The sequence below is a fragment of the Gopherus evgoodei genome, chromosome 6, assembly GCF_007399415.2.
Source record: "Gopherus evgoodei ecotype Sinaloan lineage chromosome 6, rGopEvg1_v1.p, whole genome shotgun sequence".
NCBI lineage: Eukaryota > Metazoa > Chordata > Testudines > Testudinidae > Gopherus > Gopherus evgoodei.
The window spans coordinates 11,659,366-11,678,811 of NC_044327.1; the positions used below are offsets into that span (position 1 = coordinate 11,659,366).

Here is a 19,446-nt window from a genome sequence, read left to right on the forward strand (position 1 = left end):
AACAGGCACGTTTTGAAAAAAAAATGTTGTTTAATCAAAAACCCAATTTTCTGTTGAAGTTTTGATGAAAAACTTTTGATGGGCCCTAGCTTAAATATACATGTGATCTGAGGCACCATAATGCACAAGTGATGTGCATCTGCTGTTACTAAAGACACAATGGGACTTTTTCCAAGCAGGGGTGTGTGATCCAGAGGCTCATTGGTGCCAGCTGGCAAAGGGTTCACTACTCAGCATCAGCAACTCCCATCGGGCTTGACAAACTCATGACACCTAACCCATTGTTATCATAGTACAGATCTATAAAGGATGTCGTGTCAAGTATCAAATGAAAGTTGGTGACACAGTGGTCATCAAAAGCATTGTGGGACACATGTATGGTTGGCATGTAAGGAGCTGTGTGTTCCTACTAAAATATGGTTTAAACCAGGGATCCACAACCTTTCAGAAGCGGTGTGCCGCGTCTTCATTTATTCACTCTGATTTAAGGTTTCGCGTGCCAGTAATACATTTTAATGTTTTTAGAAGGTGTCTTTCTATAACTGTGTGTGATATATAACTAAACTATTGTTGTATGTAAAGTAAATAAGGTTTTTAATATGTTTAAGCTTCATTTAAAAAATACAGAGTCCCCCGGACCAGTGGCCAGGATCTGGGCAGTGTGAGTGCCACTGAAAATCAGCTCACATGCAGCCTTCGGCACCCCTGCCATAGGTTGCCTACCCCGGTTCAAACTATGTAACTAGGCTGAGTTGACAAACAGGCTTTCTGTCAGATGAAATACGTCAATTCACCTCCCTCTCTGTCACACGTAAAGGAGGCATTGTAAAACAAACACAATGGAAGCCTATTTACATGTGAAAGTCAACAGGAAGAAGTCGAGAGGGTGGGATGTGAAACAATCAGGAGGAGGGGAAGACACCTTGGAGCCAGCACCCCAGGAAGGGAACCACAGGGGTCATCCTGCCTTTTTGCGGGGGAGGTGGAGAGAGGGAACACTGAGTTTGGAAATGTATGGAGAAGCAAAAAGACATTTTATCATTCTTCACTGAGGCAGCACAAAGGACAGTGCCGTTTGCATTCTTCAAAGCAGGATCCTAGTCAGGGATGCTATTGCTTTAGGTGAGACAAGGATTTTAGCCTGTTAAAGTTAAGCTCGGACTGTAAGAAGCATGTTATACCCTTTGTTTTCTTTGTAACCTGTTCTTATCCTTGCTCACTGTCTCTTAAACACACATACTTGGTAACAAAGGGCAAGATGTGTTTTCACAATCAATAGATTGCAGTGCTGTGGTGTTACACTGGGGCTGCTGAACCAAACAAGCTTGTGGGTGTGTTGTCTCTTTGGGGACAGCTTCCCTGGTAATACCTGGAGCGTCCAGTGATGGGCTGGATGCTTCAGGAGGCTGCTTCGAAGGAGTTCGGGGACTGGGGTACACCCGGTAAGGCAGAGCAGGGGCTGGCTTAGCCCTCAGAAGAAAACTTGAGTGGCTGAAAGGCTGGAGACATTAGGGAGCTGACATCCATATTGGCAATATGTCCCAACTTTGTATCGCCTGCAGATTTTATTAGCACACTCCCACTTTTTGTGCCAAGGTAATGAATGAAAATGAGAATTAAAATCCGTCCCTAGACCAATCATTGAAGATCTCCACTAGCAACCTCGCTCTAGCTTGGCAGTTCATCTTTCAGTGTGACCCACTGTGATCTCCCCTTCAACCAATTCCTTATCCACCTTTCAATTCTCATATTAATCCCCATCTTCTCCAATTAAACAATTTCCCATGTGGAACTGTATCAAATGCTTTACTGAAATCCAGGGAGATTAGATTTACTGCATTTTCTTTGTCTAAAAAATCTGTTATCCTCTCAAAGAAAGATCTTTTTGTAAAACCATGTTGTATTTTATCCCAGTTACCGTGTACCTCTATGTCCTTAACTACTCTCTCTTTCAACATTTGTCCCAAGACCTGCATATAACTGAGGTCAGTTTCCTATATCACCTTTTTCCCTAAAAATAGGAACTATATTAGCAACTTTCCAGTCATAGGGTATGACTCCAGGAGAGTACAAATTTATTACAAATCCTTGTTATTGGGCTTGCAATTTCATATGCCCATTCCTTTAATAGTTTTGGATGGAGATTTTCTGTAGTCCCTGATTTGGTCCCATTAAACTGCTTGAGTTTGGCTTCCACCTCAAAATGTAATAATTTCTATTTCTATAACCTTGTTCCCATTAGCCACTGTCCATTCACCTCATTATCCTCATTAAAAACTGAGGCAAAATATTTGGTTAGGTGTTAGGCCATGCCTAGATTATCTTTAATCTCGATCCTTGGGGCTTAATCGTCCCAATTTCTCTTTCCTTATTTTCTTTTTTTACTATTGAAGTCCCTTTGCAAGGTACAACTCCGCTTGGCTTTTGGCAGTTTTCACTTTTTCCCTGCACAATCTGACCTCCGAGGTAGCTTTCCTTGCTGATCCAACCCATCGTCCATTCCTTGTAGGCGTTCTGCTTTCCCTTAATCACTTGTCTTTGATGCTTGTTTGTCCAGTTTGGTCTGCAACCCTTCCCTAGGATTCCCCCCCCCCCCCGCCGCCGCTTGGGATGCAGGCTTCAGATACTTTAAGTCAAAGCTTCAGAAACTAATGCCAAGCCTCCTCCACATTCAGATCCTTGAGTTCATCAGTCCAATCCACTTCCCTAACGAATTCCCCTAATTTTGTAAAGTTTTCCCTTTGAAATCAAGGACCCTGGTTGCAGACCTATTTTTGTTTATCCTTCCATTTAATTTAAACTGAATTAACTCAATCACTGGAACCAAGGCTGTCTTCTACAACCAGGTCTTCTATGAGGTCCTCACTACTTACCAACCCTACCTCTAAAATGGCATCACCTCTTGTTGGTCTGGTGACTATTTGGTGAAGAAATCTCTCAGCAACTGTAACCGGAAAAGTCTGAGCCCTACCATTCTTAGTAGCACTTGTCCTCCAGTCTACCTCTGGGAAATTAAAATCTCCCATAATCACACAATTCCCAGTAGTGCTTATTTCATTACAAATATTTTAAAGAGGTCTCTATCCATATCCAAATCAGATCCTGGGAGTCTACGGCAGACCCTAAGCACTCTCCCAGAGGAGCCTCTGTTACCTTTCTTCCCCAAAGTGATTCTGACCCAAACAGATTCAGTTTTATCCAGTCCATCACTTCTAACTACCTCATCATTGATATACAATGCTACTCCACCAACTTCACCTTTATTTCTGTTTTTCCTGAACACCACATAGCTTCAGTCCCTGTACTCCAGTCATGACAACTGTTCCACCATACTTCTGTTAGCCCTCTAATATCTGCGTTCACTTTTTGCGCCACTAGCTCTAGTTCCTGCATTTTGTTACCCAGACCCCTTGCACTGGTGTACACACATCTTAGTTGTCTCTGCTTTGGCCTTGCCCACATTCCTCACCCGATTAGACAGAGTGATCCTACTGCCAGTATCGCCTACTGACTGTTAGTGGTAGTGGCACTATCTTTCCTCTTGATGTCCATTCTCCTACCCTCTGTTGTTCCTGTCTCCATTGGTATATTCTCTCTTACTTGATTTTCCTCCCGCTCGGTATTAGACTCAGGCATGGAGAGTAAGTGAGCATCTCCCAACCGTCTCCCCAGCTTAAAGCTCTTGTAATCAGTTGTACCACCATCCGTCCCAGAAGTCTATTTCCCTCCCTACTCAGGTGGAGTCCATCCCATGAGAACAGTCCTCTGCCCGTGAATGCCTCCCAGGGATCAAACATCCTAAAGCCCTCCTTATGGCACCACTGCCTGAGCCATCTATTGATCTTCATCATCTTGTCTCGCCTTCATTCTCCTCCTCCAGGGACAAGTAGAATCCCACTGAAGATCATCTCAGCCTCCATTTCTTTAAGCATCTTCCCCAGCCTGGCAGAGTCTCTCTTGATGCATCGCAGCAATAATCTTGTAGTATCAGTTGTTCCTGCATGAAGGACAATCAGTGGATTCTTTCCAGCTCCCATTAAGATCATCTTCAGCCTCAGATCTGCATCCCATATCTCAGCTTCCCGGTAACCGGTGGGCAGGATTGAACCTGGGGCCTCGGGAGCTTACTGCATGAGCCTTTACCATATGAGCTAAAACTGGCTGTTAGCTAAGGCTGTAGAGCAGACTCTTTTTATCTCTCTCTCATTAAGTGGTCTTGGTGCCACTAGATGGGACAGGACACCACACCCAGGAGGTGTGTGGGTTACAAGCACACCCTTCTGTTCTCCTCATCAGCTCTGGGGACAGGCCTGTTCTTCATAGCAAGGAATCTCCAATCACATGGACCTGCTTCTTCCTGGTGATGGTGTGATTCTCCTGCCTTCTGATTTTTCTGACTTCAAGTCCTCTTATCTTCTGTTCTCACTTGCAAACTTCTGAGAGTTGTCCTCTGTCCTCCTGGGGCTCTGAACTTTGCTATCTTCATTGACTCTTCCCCTTCTCTTGCATAACTAGCCACTCTTCCCTTCTGTTACTGCCTGCCTCTCCCCTTCATTTTCCAACTCAGCCAACCTGCCCCTCAGTCCTGGGCACTGCGAGAAAGTGTCACAGGGGGTGTTAACCCAAATGCTAAATTCTGTCCAGTTTTCGCCAGAACAGCTCCACCTCCAGCCTAGGTATTTCCATCCTTTCTGTTTCCATTCCTGGCCCCAATGGGGCTACTCGTGTTAGCACAGTTATGTGCCGTGTAAGCATTTGCTTCACTAGTTACTACACCAGAACCCGAACCACAGCCCTCTCAAGTCTGTGGAAAGTCTTCACAGGCTGTAATTGCCTTTGGAGAAGGCCCCGATACACATTCTCCATTTCCATACAGAGATTTGGTTCTCCTGCAAATCTCCCACGTTTTGATACTAATCTATCAGACTTCAAGTAATGGAAGTGATAACGTGAAAGACATTTAACATATGGCTCGCCACAGCACTAGAGCACATGCTGCTCTCCTGGCTGGAAAAGTGACATAAATGATCCTTCCCATTCCTAATTTGTAAGATTACTTGTTTAGGGTCTACCAGGATTACAATGTGTTTGTGGTGAAGGGGGTAGGTGTTAGAACTAGCTGTTGCCTTAAAAAACAACTAAAATCTCTTTCCCTATAAGCAGATGGGTGGAATTAATGACTTGGAAGGGAGGATGAAGGCACGGCAGGGTGCCATTGCAAAGCATTTCATCTGGGAAGCATCATTACATTCATTATATAATCTCCAACCTAGTGCCTTTCTTTCTAGTGCAGCCAATCAGCTTGCAGTAGTCCTCCTCTGAGTGTTTAATGCTATGGTTCAGTTCAGGTCATGTGCCCTTTCCACATCCTTATTGCTAAGAAACAAACAAACATTTTCAAGCCTGTAGCCTAGACGACATGTGCGTCCTCTTGTTCCTGCCAGAAATTGTGAACTGCCAAGAGCTGAGGGCTACCTGTCAGACAGTCACCTCTCCTGTGCGCTGCTGTAGGGAGAGGTGTCTGTTCCACATGGTGTCTATAGCGCTACAACCATCTTGACCATATAGTTTCAAGTCAGCTTTGGATGGAACAGTTAGGATCTAAAACTGGTGACAGGCACCATGGCGAACTCACTTCCTTTGAGAAAAACAGTTACGGTTGCTAAGGGAGAACAGTGTGCTTACCTATCAAAGCAGGGAGAGACCCAGGCACGTGAGAGCAAGGATATGAATAGTTAAGCACACCAGAAATCTTATACTACCAGTATACTAAACCAAGACCTGATCCTTCACTCCTTTACACCAGTATCACTCCACTAGAGCTCACTGTCTGATAGTCTGAATTGGTTTGGGGGGTGAATTTCATTTGCTACACCTTTTCTGAAGGGCTACTAATTTTTCGACATTCTGAATTCTTTTGCATTCATAGAGCACTGGGCCACTTTACAACTCTATGCTGATAAAGTGCATCAGTCTCCAGCTATTGGAGGCTAGGAAGGAACGGTCTCTTTGAGCAGGTTACTTCCTCGCTACCTACTGCAGAGTTTCGTGCACACTGCTCTGCAGCAGGTGGCACTGGCGGTTGTCAGCGGCAGGCCACTGGGCTAGACGGATCACACACTGATCCAGTCTGGCAATTCCTGTGTTCCTCCATTGCTAACTGGGTGACCCCTTGGCATGTTCAGCATGTTCGCAGATGTACTTGGCAATGCTGACAGGTAGCGGCACATTTTTAAAGGGGTCTCCATCGAGCCTCTAACTTTGCAGGGGAGTCAGATGCCTCCAGAACTGACAGCACTTGGATGTCTAACGCCTTGATCTGAGGGTACAATCAAGGAGACATCTAAGTGCTTTCATCTGCACCTACACTTTAAGTGCAGGTGCAAAGCAGGAGGCTGGTTAACAACGTGGCCTATAGGCTCTGCTGACTGACTCCCCAGGCGGGTGGCCTTAGCAGCGTGGGAGGGTTTCATTACCAGCCTGTACAGCACCTTGCTGTTCTGTATGCACCGCACCGCATAGGTCAGCTCCCTGAAGACGCTCCCTTCCAGCTTGGCTCGCCCTTGGGAGCAGACAAAGACCCCACCTTTCCCGTCCCTGAAGAGGCACTTCCGAATGAGGCATCCTTGCAGAGAGCTGGCGAGAGACTGGGCCTCCTTGTCCCTCTGCAGCTCCTGCTGCAGAGTTTTGAGCTCCAGGTCCCTCTGCAGGGCGGTGAGCCCACTGGTTTGCGGCCTGCTGTGGATCACCTGGGCCAGCATGTGGCTCAGACTATGGGCCCGATAGGACAGTTTGTACATCGACCGGTCATCATCCTCATTCTCGCTGCTCGTGCTCAGCTCGCTGTCACTAGAGTCTGTCTCCAGGGTCATGGCTTCCCCCTCCTTTGCTGTATAAAGTCTGCTATTGACTTCAGCCTCTTTCTCGCCTGCTTTTTCAAGCACCAGCTGAGTCTTGGAAGCAGGAAGTAAATTACTTTGGTCCCCACCCACCACAATCTTGCAGGTTCTTACGTTCCTCGCGGGGGGGCCACCCCAGCCTCCCCGCTTCGGCACGTTGCAAAGCGCAGGGTCTGACGCCTGTAACATGCAGTGAGACTTGGCCAGCGTGGTTAGGTGTTTGCAGGCCCAGTTCCTCTTAGAGGATGGGATGCCCTCTATGGTGACAGAGGCGTTTTCGCTGCCGGTGAACTCACAGTTTTCCAGGACCCCGAGGGCCACGCTGTGGAAATGGACGCTGGACTGATTGAAAGTGCAGAACTTCACCTGGCATGTCCCCGGGGCGTGGATCTGCAGCTGCCCGTTCTCAAAGTTGCAGTTGTCGAACTGGACGTGACCAGAGGTTGTCTGGAGAAGAATGATCATGAGACAAAATAAATACAAAAATAACTCACATTCCTGGCCATACCATTATGTCCCATTCCACTTCTCAAAGCAACCCCCTCACCCCCCGCCCCCACACATCAAGTGGGGCATGGAACTGGCATGTGTCATGGGTAACTGACACCCATTGGCTTCTGCACCAAGAGTCCATGCATTTAACTGCCCCAACCTCGATCAGTTACCTTTATGATGCTAGATAGCATGGCAGGATCCAGCTGCCGCATCCCACAACTAGGTGGCTCAACGTGACCTGCTGAGGCCACTGAACTGGGCAACATCCGTCTACTATGAGTTGAATCCTTCCCTTGGCAGCTTTAGTTGTTGTCAGCCTGTATACACAAGTTGTTGGGCTCAGTACAGGCATCAGCGGGTGAAATGTAATAGCCAGTGATACAGAGGAGGTCGGGCTAGACATCCTAATGGCCTCTTTTTGCCTAAATATTTATTAATGTACCAGGAATACACACAGCATCTGCTCTACATACTGTCACGCATCTGTTGTATGCCAGGTCCAAAGCATTCTGGAAGAAAGTTAAATGTTTCTCTCACACATCTATGGGTCAGCGTAAGGCAGAGGGATTTGCCTTAGCACTGGTAAGTTCATTCACTCTTCACTGTTGTCCACGTGAACGTGGCACTGGATCGCTGACATCTATCATGTCGTCAGCTGTCCGTTCCATGCCTTGGGAAGCTTTGTGACACAAAGCAGCATAGCCTGTGTGCAGAAAGCCTTGGAGATCAGCCTAGTAATCTTTATACACCTTGTGGTGAGGAAAGACAGGGCTCTTCTACAAAGCTCTCTGCTTATCCCCACAACAAGCACACACAGGCAGTGACAGTGTCCCCACCCTTGCCCTGACAACATATCTGAGCCATGACCCAGTGGGATCTGGTACAGTGATCCCCAAACTGTGGGGGAGATTTTGATAAGAAGATACGATCAGTGACTGGGGACAGGAGCTCCCAGGCCACAGGAATCATTTTGCACAACTCTCCAGTTTTTACACCTGACCTTTTCTTCGTCAGCCACACACTGCACATTCCTGGGGTATAGGAACAGCCTTTCAAATCAAACGCTAAGATAAACAAATGGAGAACACTGCAGTATTTTAGTGAGGGATCAGCTATGTCACACATCTAACACCTACATCTTTCCCCCTCCTCTTTCCCCCCCTCACTTTTTTTAAAGCTACTTAAAAGGGACACTGTTAAGTCAATTTCAATCTAAACAAATTATTTTGTAAAAGCTTTTGCAAAATCTAAGATCAATTTCATGGCTCCATCTTCTTTTTAAAATAAAAAACACCAATGGGAAATGGGCTTGTTTGGAAGGAAACATTCTCCATTCACTGTCTGCAACCCAAATGCTGAAGCGTTGAGCTGATTATGATCCAAAAAGCAAAACTGACGATCAATGGAAGGGAAATGTTTCTACTTTAATTGTGGAGGCTGAAGGAAATTTGTACAAAGTCACTGAACAGCACGCAACAGTGAAGGGTAAATGAATCCGTGTTTCAATAATCTAAATAAATACACAGCAGGAAATCTATTGTTTTTAAATACAATTTTTTTTTTACCCTGACAGTTTTTCCTTTTAACACTTGTATAGCACTTTTCCTCTGAGCATTTTAAAAGCAATTAGGTTAAATGAAGTAGATAATTAAATTATTTTAAGAAACAGAGTTCCACAACTCCTGTAAGGTAGGTTTCCATTTTACAGACAGATAAATTGAGGCAAAGAGCGGCAAGAGGTCAGATTTTCAAACCTTTACTCCCATGGCTGTGCCTCAAGTAGCCTGATTGGCTTCATGGAGTACAAATGTCTGGACCAGGCCCAAGGTAACATAGGCAAGGTCAAAGAGTTAGTCAGCTACCGTGCCAAAAACAGAACCGAGGAGTCCTGACTTCTCTAAGTCCTAGATAACACTCCTAAAAAAGAGCATGATGAGATCATGTGTGTGCATCCTCCAGGAAGGCATGTCATAGGAACCTGTCTGACCTGCATCTCACAGGTCACAAATACCACCCAGCACCTGCACACTAAACCCAACAACCAGAAATAAACCAAAGTATTACAGCTCTTAGGAGACTAAAGTACTGTGAGCTACAGGCAGAGAACAGGAGGAACCAAGATTCACCAGTGCCCAAAGCCCTGCAATGGCAGGGGACTGATTTAGTGAGATACACCCAGATGCCCCATACTCCATGCTGCAGAGGAAGGCAAAAACCCTTCCAAGTCCCTGTCAACCTGAGCCAGGGGGGAAATTCCTTCCCCACCCCACAAACCAGTTAGACCCTGAGCACATGAGCAAAAACCAGCTCTCAAAAGAAGAGAATGCTCAGTGCCGCCTCAGAGCATCGGCCCACTCCACCCCGTGTCCCATCTCCAGCCAGGGCCATCAAGGGATGAGGATACTGTGAGAGCTTCAGACCCACCTTGTACACAACGGGGGTGAACCAGGCGGGCATAAAGACCACATTGCACAGGCGAGTGGTTGGGCAGTGCTGATCAATGCTGACCAGCAGGGCCACATCTCCTAGCTTCCCCTGCCCCACAATCTCCACCGGCACTTTAAGGATGATCTCGCTCTGCTCTTCGTACACCCCTGGCAGCAGCACAATCCGGTCGTAGACGCCGGCCGAGGCCAAGGCGGCCCGGAGGGTATCGAACTCGCAGCCCTGCCCAACACGGAGGACATGGCGGTCCTTCTTCCTTCGGAACAAGTAGAAGCAGTTGGAGGACTCGAAGTCCTGGGCGTTTTTGGTCCAGGTTTTTGAGGCGACGTAGTGCTGTTTGAAGGCTTCCCGCCAGGACTGGGGCTCCACATCAGGCTGGTTGGGCCAGTTCGGGTGTCTGCACTCGATGCAGCCTAGGCACAGCTGGCGCCAACGGGTATTATCCAAACTGAGGATCAGCTCGTACCAAGCTCTGCAAACCAGACTGCAGCGGCCAAGGTCGGGCAGACGCAGGTAGGATAAAATCAGGCGCCACAACTCCACCGGGAGACCGCTGATCTCCATAGTCACCTAGCAACAGTGGGACACAAAGACAGGCATTAGACAACCAAATGCAGGCATTGATTAGATCTGTGACAGTTCCTTCCTGTGGCCTCAGTCTCACTCCATTCCCCGTAGATGTCCAGTGGGTTTGTTCTGTGCCCACTGGCTCCACCCCACCCCAGGGACTGGCTGTGCTGCCTCTGCCCTTCTCCTGGCCCCTGCTGACCTAGGGAGAAAGAGGCCAGGACTGGAAAGTGAACCCAACCTGCCTGGATGGCTGTGCAGAGCACCAACAACTCGCTCCCTGCAGAATCTGAGTCAAGGCTTCATTCAGTGCACATCAGGGCCTTCCTTCAGCACTGCCCTGCACCTCATGTGGGCAACTACATCAGTGCCAAGGCCGAGCCCGGTGCCACCCGCCCAGAACGATGGCAATTGTGCACTGATGTGAAGAACAGGGACAATACCTAGCAGCCGATGGGCCCCTGGCGCATGTGACCTGGAGACCAAGGAGCCAGTCAGGTACGCCTGTTCCCTGAGCCAGAGTCTGTGTTGCCCTATGGCCGTTACACCAGTACAAGGAAAGGAATAACTACCCGAACAGCACTGAGGCAGGGCGTCTCCAGCAGATGGGTCTTTTGGAAGGCAGATCGGGGGCTGCAGCGAATCCCCTACAGGCTGTGAGCAGGAGGAGGCACAAGTTAGGACAGGCTGTACCAGAGGCTGTACCTGACCCTGTGATGAATTTGCCCTTATAAGTCTAAAGGAGGATCAGGGCGGCCTCGGGTTGCATCCTCCTGATCCTGTGCTACCCAGGCCGCCGGCTGCTCAGCTAGCCAAAGGACGAGGTTGAATTTTTTAAGTTGACTGGGTGTTTAGGACTGTGGGGCTTTGAAGACTGCTGCTTTAGGGCATAGTCTGGGGCAGGGGTGGACAAACTTTTTGGCCTGAGGGCCACATCGGGGTTTCAAAACCGTATGGAGGGCCAGGTAGGGAAGGCAGTGCCTCCCCAAACAGACTGGCTCCCTCCCACTTCCCATCTCCAACTTCCCCCCTCAGAATCCCCACCCCATCCAACCCCCCCTGCTCCTTGTCCCCTGATCACCTCCTCCTGAGGCCCCCCGCCCCAATTGCCCCCTTGGAACCCCATCCCCTATCCAATCCCCAGCTCCCTGACTGCCCTGACCCCTATCCACACCCCTGCCCCCTGAAAGGCCCCCAGAATCTCACCCTATATCCAATCCCCCCTGGTCCCCATCTCCTGCCCCCTGAACCTCTGCCCCATCCAACTGCCCCTTGTCCCCTGAGTGCCCCCCCATGAACCTCCACCCCAACTGCCCCCGGAACCTCACCCCCATCCAACCTCCCCTCCTCCCTGACTGCCCCGAACCCTATCCACACACCTGTCCCTGACAGGTCCCCTGGGACGCCTACACCTATCCAATCACCCCACCATTCCCCATCCCCTGACCACCTCACCCAGAACCTCTGCCCAATCCAACTGACCCCTGCTCCCTGTCCCCTGACTGCCCCCAGGACCTCCTGCTCCCCACCCCCTTACCATACCGGATCCAGCTGCACCACTATGCAGCCCAGCAGGAGTGGCAGGCCAGAGTGCTGGCAGCGAGATAAGGTGAGGCTGTGGGGGAGGAGGAACAGCAGGGGAGGGGCCGGGGGCTAGCCCACCTGGCCAGGAGCTCAGGGGCCCGGCAGGACGGTCCCACGGACCAGATGTACCCTGCGGGCCGTAGTTTACCCACCTCCGGTCTGGGCCCTCAGCTGTCATGCTTGGGAAGACAGTAGAACTTTTCCCATATAGCTGCCTCTTCGTGAGCAGCAAGAACCTAACAGAATTGGACATTTAACCCTCCCAAGATTTAAAAAATAAATCTCTGCTACTCCGAGACCTATAGGGGTTCTGGAAGCACAGAACACGCTTCCGTTATCCCTCTTTAGCAAGCAGACAGTAATTACTGGCTGGTTAAAGGCTCTGCTATGCAGCCCTGTGGCTTGACGGCTCTTGAGATGTTGTGTGAGATGCTTGACTCTGTTCTGTTACATCCAGGCCGCTTTTAGAATCTCAACACAAACAGGGCTGAATTTTAGCCTTGTAGCCTGTAACACTCATTAAATTCTTCAGATGCACCTCGGTCACTCTAGGATGCCCAGGGTGGTAAGCACTGCTTTTCATTTCTATCCTGCAGTTTCAGGATTCCCAAGAAAGCAGGATGGGGGATAAAAAGGGCTATCTGGCTCTATAGATCCTGCCAGCACAATAATCCCCTGTGCTGTAAAATAAATCAACCAGAGGAAGAGGTAACACTGCATATCACACTCAGAAATGAAAGGTGTTTGGGTTTAGGGAAGCAGGAAAATCTCTGTCTGGAAGGCGCTGTCTGCAGAAGGTCACAGCTGACAACTGAAGGAAGGAGTGAAATCCAGGGCTTGTCGATAGTGTATTTATCAGGAGAACACTGAATCGTTGGTGTGAAGTGCAGCTGCACTCTGCAAAGTGACGATGTGAAATGACACCGTCTGACTGGACAGATATTCTGGTGTGCACCGAGAGTCAGACGTGCTGGCTCCAGTAACAAAAATAATGCTTTTGCTGCTTTGTGAGGCCTGAGGGTCCTAACGCAGCTATGGGTCTGTGAGCTGGATTCTAGTCCAGCTTGTGCATCGTCCACAAAACGGGTCACTCGGTTCTAATCAGTTACTCAGGTGCAGACGCACTGGGGCTGCGCTGGTACCAGTAAGGCAGTAGTTCTCAACCTATTTACCACTGAGGGCCGCATTTGCAGCTCTCTATGCATTGTGTCTGTCACATCCAAACAATACATACACTACCTGTGTGGCCCTGAGGAGTCACATGGACCACAGCTGTGTGCTGATTGGGCTGCAAGTGGCCCACGGGCCGCAGTTCAGAACCACGGCAGTAAGGGTTCGCTTTGAAGACAAGAGTGGGTACAGTCCTGGGTAGCATCTGGCCTTTCTCTAGTGCGTTTATTACTACAGATAAAGTGCAAAGAGAAAAGGACCCAGCCTGACCTCAGAATATAAGACGCTTGCAAGGCTAGCATCATGGACACAAAACAAACAGGGAACCTCACAAACAAACCACGATCACATGGCACAGCAGAACTGTGCACTAAGGTGAACTTGCCAAGGCGTATGCCAAAGGTAAGTTTCTCAACAGGCAACTGTATTAAATGAGGAACTATGGTTTATGAGACTGATGTTCCCTTTCTGGGGCCTGATCCCTTAGCCGCTCAAATGACAGCTTCAGGCCTTGCCTTTGGAGAACCCATCATGACCTTTTGGATTTACTTGGAATCCACCCCAGTCATGACAGTCACAGCCAGCTTCCTGATTCTGTACAGTTGGATACCCCTACGCCAAGCCCAGGAGAAGTGGGGCCAACAATGGCTGATGAAGTTCTGGAGCTTTTGTCTCTGCTTCTCATTCTTCATTTGGGACACAGGGCTAACGAGGAGGGCTTGGAGATTCTCAGCAGGCTGATTTCATCAGCTCAATATTTTCTTCGGGGAAAGGATGAGGGGGAGTCAGTCCTTCAAACAATTTAAAACTGTGCTGCTTCATATTTCACAAAATGAGTAATTCTTTCATTGGTTTGGATTCCATGATATGAGACAGGGAAATCCGGCTTGTGAGCTGAAACAGACTTTAAAATAACATCATAAGCCTGTAAAAGAGGCACTTCTAAATGTGATGGAACATTTGTAGCCTGATCAATAGATGAGAGATCAGCCATGAAGAACCCTGGGCAACGGGATTTAGGATGCATTCTCAGCTGAGCTATGAGCACAGGTTCTCTGTTATGATAAAGAGGCAGCTGCGTGAAGCTAACCCAGAGGACTCCATTTCTTCCATAATGATGTGCCCAGTACATCTTGCACCATCCCATATTCACCTTTCCAGGGATTTCACTGGGGTTTGGATCATGCCCAGGACACATACAGCAGTGGCTCTTTACAGCCCACAAATGTCGCAAAGAAACAGGGACAGTAGTTAACTGTTGCAAACGTAGATCTGCATTCAAGGATTAGTGGGGCCAAGCATTATGTCAAATCTGTCTCCACTAGAGATTTAAGATAATTTCTTTCTATTTTTGGTCATTGTTATATTTGTTAAATATTGTTCTCCTTCTCCACTGGGCCCAACTCTGCATTGCTCCAATGGGAGGGCTGGGTGCAAAAGGAACATAGGACATAAGAGGGAGGGTGGGGGCAATAGCTCTGTGGTTTGAGCATTGGCCTGCTAAACCAGGGTTGTGAGTTCAATCCTTGAGAGGGCCACTTAGGGATCTGGGGCAAAATCAGTACTTGGCCCTCCTAGTGAAGGCAGGAGGTTGGACTCAATGACTTTCCAGGGACCCTTCCAGCTCTATGAGATAGGTATACCTAGCTGGCTGGCTCAAATCTTAACTCCACTCAAGTCAGTGGCAAAACTCCCATTGATTTCAACAGGGCCAAGATTTCACCCTGACTTTCTACCTTAAATTGCAAGCCACAATATATCTCTCTCCTACTGGAGACTTGCAAGCACAATCCTCACAATAATTTCATAACGCTGTATTATCCATAGCTCTCAACCCACAAATATTTATTCTCAGCAAGAATGAAAATGTCTTAAAACACCTGTCCTGTTAATATTAGCTCTGTGGCTGAAAATGTCATTACTGGTGACCAGGAAATAAACCTATAATGAAAAACAGGGTCCTGAATCTCCCACCTATGCTCTCCTTATTGCAGAGCAACAGTGTTGAATTAATGACGTATGTTACAGAAGTGTCTAGAAACCCCAGCTGAGATCAAGCCCCCAGTGTACTAGGAGCTGCACAAACACAGTAAAAGACAGCACCTGCCCCCAGAGAACTCACAATGTAAGTAGACAAGACAAGCAAAGGTAGAGAGCAGAAGAGGTTTGCCCAACATCCAGGAGAAGGATTTTGACAGAGCAGGCACAGAACCCAGATGCCCTGAGGCCCAGTCCAGTGCTCAGTCTACCGGACCACACAGCCTTAAACACAGTGTGGTGGTTCTGGTCAATGGCTCTAAACACATCATCATATGGTTTGGTATTTACTCTTTGCCAACGACCTACTTATTTGAATGTAATCACCCTTTACCAGCTGAGTCATGAGCTCAACATGCTATTTGAAAAATCAGGCTATGTTTCATAAAGTTCGAAGTCAGAAAGAACCACTAGCTCATCTTTCTGTGGATCACAGGATATCAGATTGCACCCAGTGACTTTAATTAGACTAAAATCATTGGCTGCAGAATTTTTATAACTTGTGATGATGTATGAATCAGAAAAAAAAACCCTCAAATTACTGCCCTATTACTAGGAATCTAGATTATTCAAAATAACACTTGGGAAGTCTAATTTACTTTTCACCATTTACACTGGTTATTCATAGGGCTATCGCGATTAATTGCACTGTTAAATAATAATAGAATACCATTTATTTCAATATTTTTGGATGTTTTCTACATTTTCAAATATATTGATTTCAATTACAACACAGAATACAGTGTACAGTGTTCACTTTATATTTATTTTTATTACAAATATTTACACCATAAAAAACAAAAATAATATTTTTCAATTCCCCCATTACTAGCACTGCAGTGCAATCTCTTTATCATGATAGCTGAAATTACAAATGTAGAATTATGTAAAAAAATCCTGCATTCAAAAATAAAACAATGTAAAACTTTAGCGTCTACAAGTCCACTCAGTCTTACTTCTTTTTATTCAACCAATCGCTCAGACAAACAAGTTTGTTTACATTTGCGGGCGATAATGCTGCCCACTTCTTGTTTACAATGTCACCTGAAAGTGAGAACAGGTGTTCACATGGCACTGTTGTAGCCAGCACCATAAGGTATTTACATGCCAAATGCCCTTCAACAAACATTCCAGAGGACACGTGTCCACGCCGATGATGGGTTCTGCTCAATAATGACCCAAAGCAGTGCGGACCATTGCATGTTCATTTTCATCGTCTGAGTCAGATGCCACCAGCAGAAGGTTGATTTTCATTTTTGGTGGTTCGGCTTATATAGTTTCCACATTGGAGTGTTGTTCCTTTAAGACTTCTGATAGCATGCTTCACATCTCATCCCTTTCAGATTTTGGAGGGCACCTTAGATTCTTACACCTTGGGTCGAGTGTCATAGCTATCTTTAGAAATCTCACATTGGTACCTTCTTTGTATTTTGTCAAATCTGCAGTAAAAGTGTTCTTAAAACAAACACTTGCTGGGTCATCATCGGAGACTGCTATAACATGAAATATATGGCAAAATGTGGGTAAAACAGAGCAGAAAACATACAATTCTCCCCCAAAGAGTTTAGTCACAAATTTAATGAACACATTTTTTAATGAGTGTGATCAGCGTGGAAGCATGTCCTCTGGAATGGTGGCCGAAGCATGAAGGGGCATACAAATGTTTAGAGTATCTTGCATGTAAATACTTTGCAATGCCAGCTACAAAAGTCCCATACGAATGTCTGTTCTCACTTTCAGATGACATTGTAAATAATAAACAGGCAGCATTATGTCCTGTAAATGTAAACAAACTTGTTTGTCTTCGCAATTGGCTGAACAAAAAGTAGGACTGAGTGGACTTGTAGGCTCTAAAGTTTTACATTGTTTTGGTTTTGAGTGCAGTCATGTAACAAAAAAATCTACATTTGTAAGTTGCACTTTCACAATACAGAGATTGCACTACCGTACTTGTATGACGTGAATTGAAAATTATTTCTTTTGTTTATCTTTTTATAATGCAAATATTTGTAATAAAAATAATAATATAAAGTTAGCACTGTATACTTTCTATTCTGCATTGTAACTGAAATCAATATATTTGAAAATGTAGAAAAACATAAAAAAAATTAATAAATGTTACTTGCGATTAAAACTGTGATTAATCACAATTTTTTTTAGTTAATCACAAGTTAACTGTGATTAATCAACAGCCCTAGTTATTTACTAGCCTGAGTTATTTACTATCCTGAATTAGATTATTGTCTTTGTCCAAACTGAATACATTTCACTTTTGTTTCTAGTCAGTTTCATTTCATGGTTCTTGTGTTAGGACAAGGGTGCAAGCCCTTCTAGGGTATGTTGCAAAACAAACATAAATTTGCATTGAAACTGCATTAAATTTTTATAAAAAATGCTTAGAATCATGTTTTATTTTCTATTTCTTACACAAAATTGAAATTCTGGGTCTAAGTCACCTAATAAACTTTAGCATTAACAAAACTAATGATTAATTCTTTATATGCAGCAGGAGGTTCTGAAATCCATTCCCCAGGTCATTCAGGAAGAACTCTTTGCAGCTCTCACTTATGACTGAAGGGTATGTTGTCCTGGAATTCTTACAGTCTTTTGTTTCTGATAGCTATTTTATTGTGACAGCCATGATTAAGACTATTAAAGTACAATAGTTAAAGGAGGAGAGTTCTACCCAGGGCTTTATATGGGACATTTATTAGTCCTGAGCTCCCTGTTATTCAGCTACTATCCTTTATAGTTACAGAGAAGTTTCCCCATATCTCAGAGAATAAAGTCATAGTGGCAAAATCTGATGCCCTACCTCAGGGGTAGGCAACCTATGGCATGTGTACCGAAGGCGGCACATGAGCTGATTTTCAGTGGCACTCACGCTGCCCGGGTCCTGGCCACCGGTCCGGGGGACTCTGCATTTTAATTTAATTTTAAAGGAAGCTTCTTAAACATTTTAAAAACCTTATTTACTTTACATACAACAATAGTTTAGTTATATATCACACACTTATAGAAAGAGACCTTCTAAAAACATTAAAAGGTATTAGTGGCACACGACACCTTAAATTAGAGTGAATAAATGAAGACTCGGCACACCACTTCTGAAAGGTTGCCAGTTCCTGCCCTACTTCTTTGTATTGTCCACCTTGTCGGTTTAGACTGGGGATTATGGATGGAGCCCGGTAAGGATCAGGTATTATTATTTACATAACAATAACAACAAAGATCACCTATAAGCTCTTGTATAGCACTTTATATGTCCTAGTTCAGGGGTGGGCAAACTACGGCCCAGGGGCTGCATCCAGCCCTTCAGACGTTTTAATCCGTCCCTCGAGCTCCTGTCAAGTGGCACGGTCAGGGGCTTGCTGTGCACGGCTCCTGGAAGCTGCCCTCCCCTGACGTGAATCTCCCTATGGCACTGAATTTAAATATAGACTATAATTTGGCATTTGAGAAGTGAAAGGGATGGTAGCCCTAATGGAAAAGCTATCAGCTTGGCTCTTCTGCAAGCCTCAAACTGCTGAATGAGCTTTAGGGTAGGGAAGGCTGTGCCTCTCAAACAGCCTGGCCCTGCCCCCTATCTGACCCCCACCCACTTCCTGCCCCCCGCCTGCCCACCCCTCCCCTCAGAATCCCCTACCCATTCTGCTCCTTGTCCCTTCACCGTCCCCCAGAGACCCCACCACCACCCTGGGACCCCATCCCTGCTCCCTGTCCCCTGACTGCCCTGACCCCTATCCACCCCCCTGCTGAGTCCTGACAGAAACCTGGAATGCCCACAATCCAACCTCCCCCATTCCCTGTCCGCCCTCCCCAACCTCTGCCCCCTCCCTGTCCCCTGACTGCCCCAACCCCTATCCACCCCCCTGCTGAGTCCTGACAGACCCCCGGAACGCCCACAATCCAACCCCCTCCCCATTCCCTGTCCCCTGACCGCACCCTCCAACCTCTGCCCCTTCCCTGTCCCCGGGACTCCCTGCCCCTTAGCCAACCCCCCCAGCCCCAGCCTCTTACCCCAGGCTCCCCCCTCACCCGGAGCCTCAGCCCATCCAGGAGCTTTGCTGGACAGCTGCAGCGTGGCTCCAGCAGGGCCCCTCAGCTCCACCTGCTCAGAGCTGGGAACTCCAGGAGCTCAGCTCCCTCCGCTCAGCCTGGAGCTTGCAGCCCCGACCCCTGACCACGCGGTTCTGAGCGGGGCAGGGCTCAGGGGCCCTGCCGGAGCCACGTTGCACCTGTCCGGGGT

The 19,446-nt window shown here is 47.1% G+C and overlaps 1 protein-coding gene across 2 annotated transcripts in view; it reads right to left on the reverse strand.

Annotated features, from left to right (window-relative positions):
- The window catches only part of FBXO10 (F-box protein 10), a 62,791-nt gene that overhangs the window by 38,718 nt on the left and 4,627 nt on the right, over positions 1–19,446 (reverse strand). The window contains exons 2-3 of one of the 2 annotated variants that reach the window (XM_030567712.1): positions 9,819–10,409; positions 6,492–7,346 (exon numbers count right to left, since the gene is read on the reverse strand). In XM_030567712.1, coding sequence (XP_030423572.1) covers positions 6,492–7,346; positions 9,819–10,403 — 1,440 coding nt within the window. In that variant the 5' untranslated portion in view covers positions 10,404–10,409. The remainder of the gene's footprint in view (positions 1–6,491; positions 7,347–9,818; positions 10,410–19,446) is intronic. The other variant, XM_030567713.1, reaches the window with a different exon arrangement.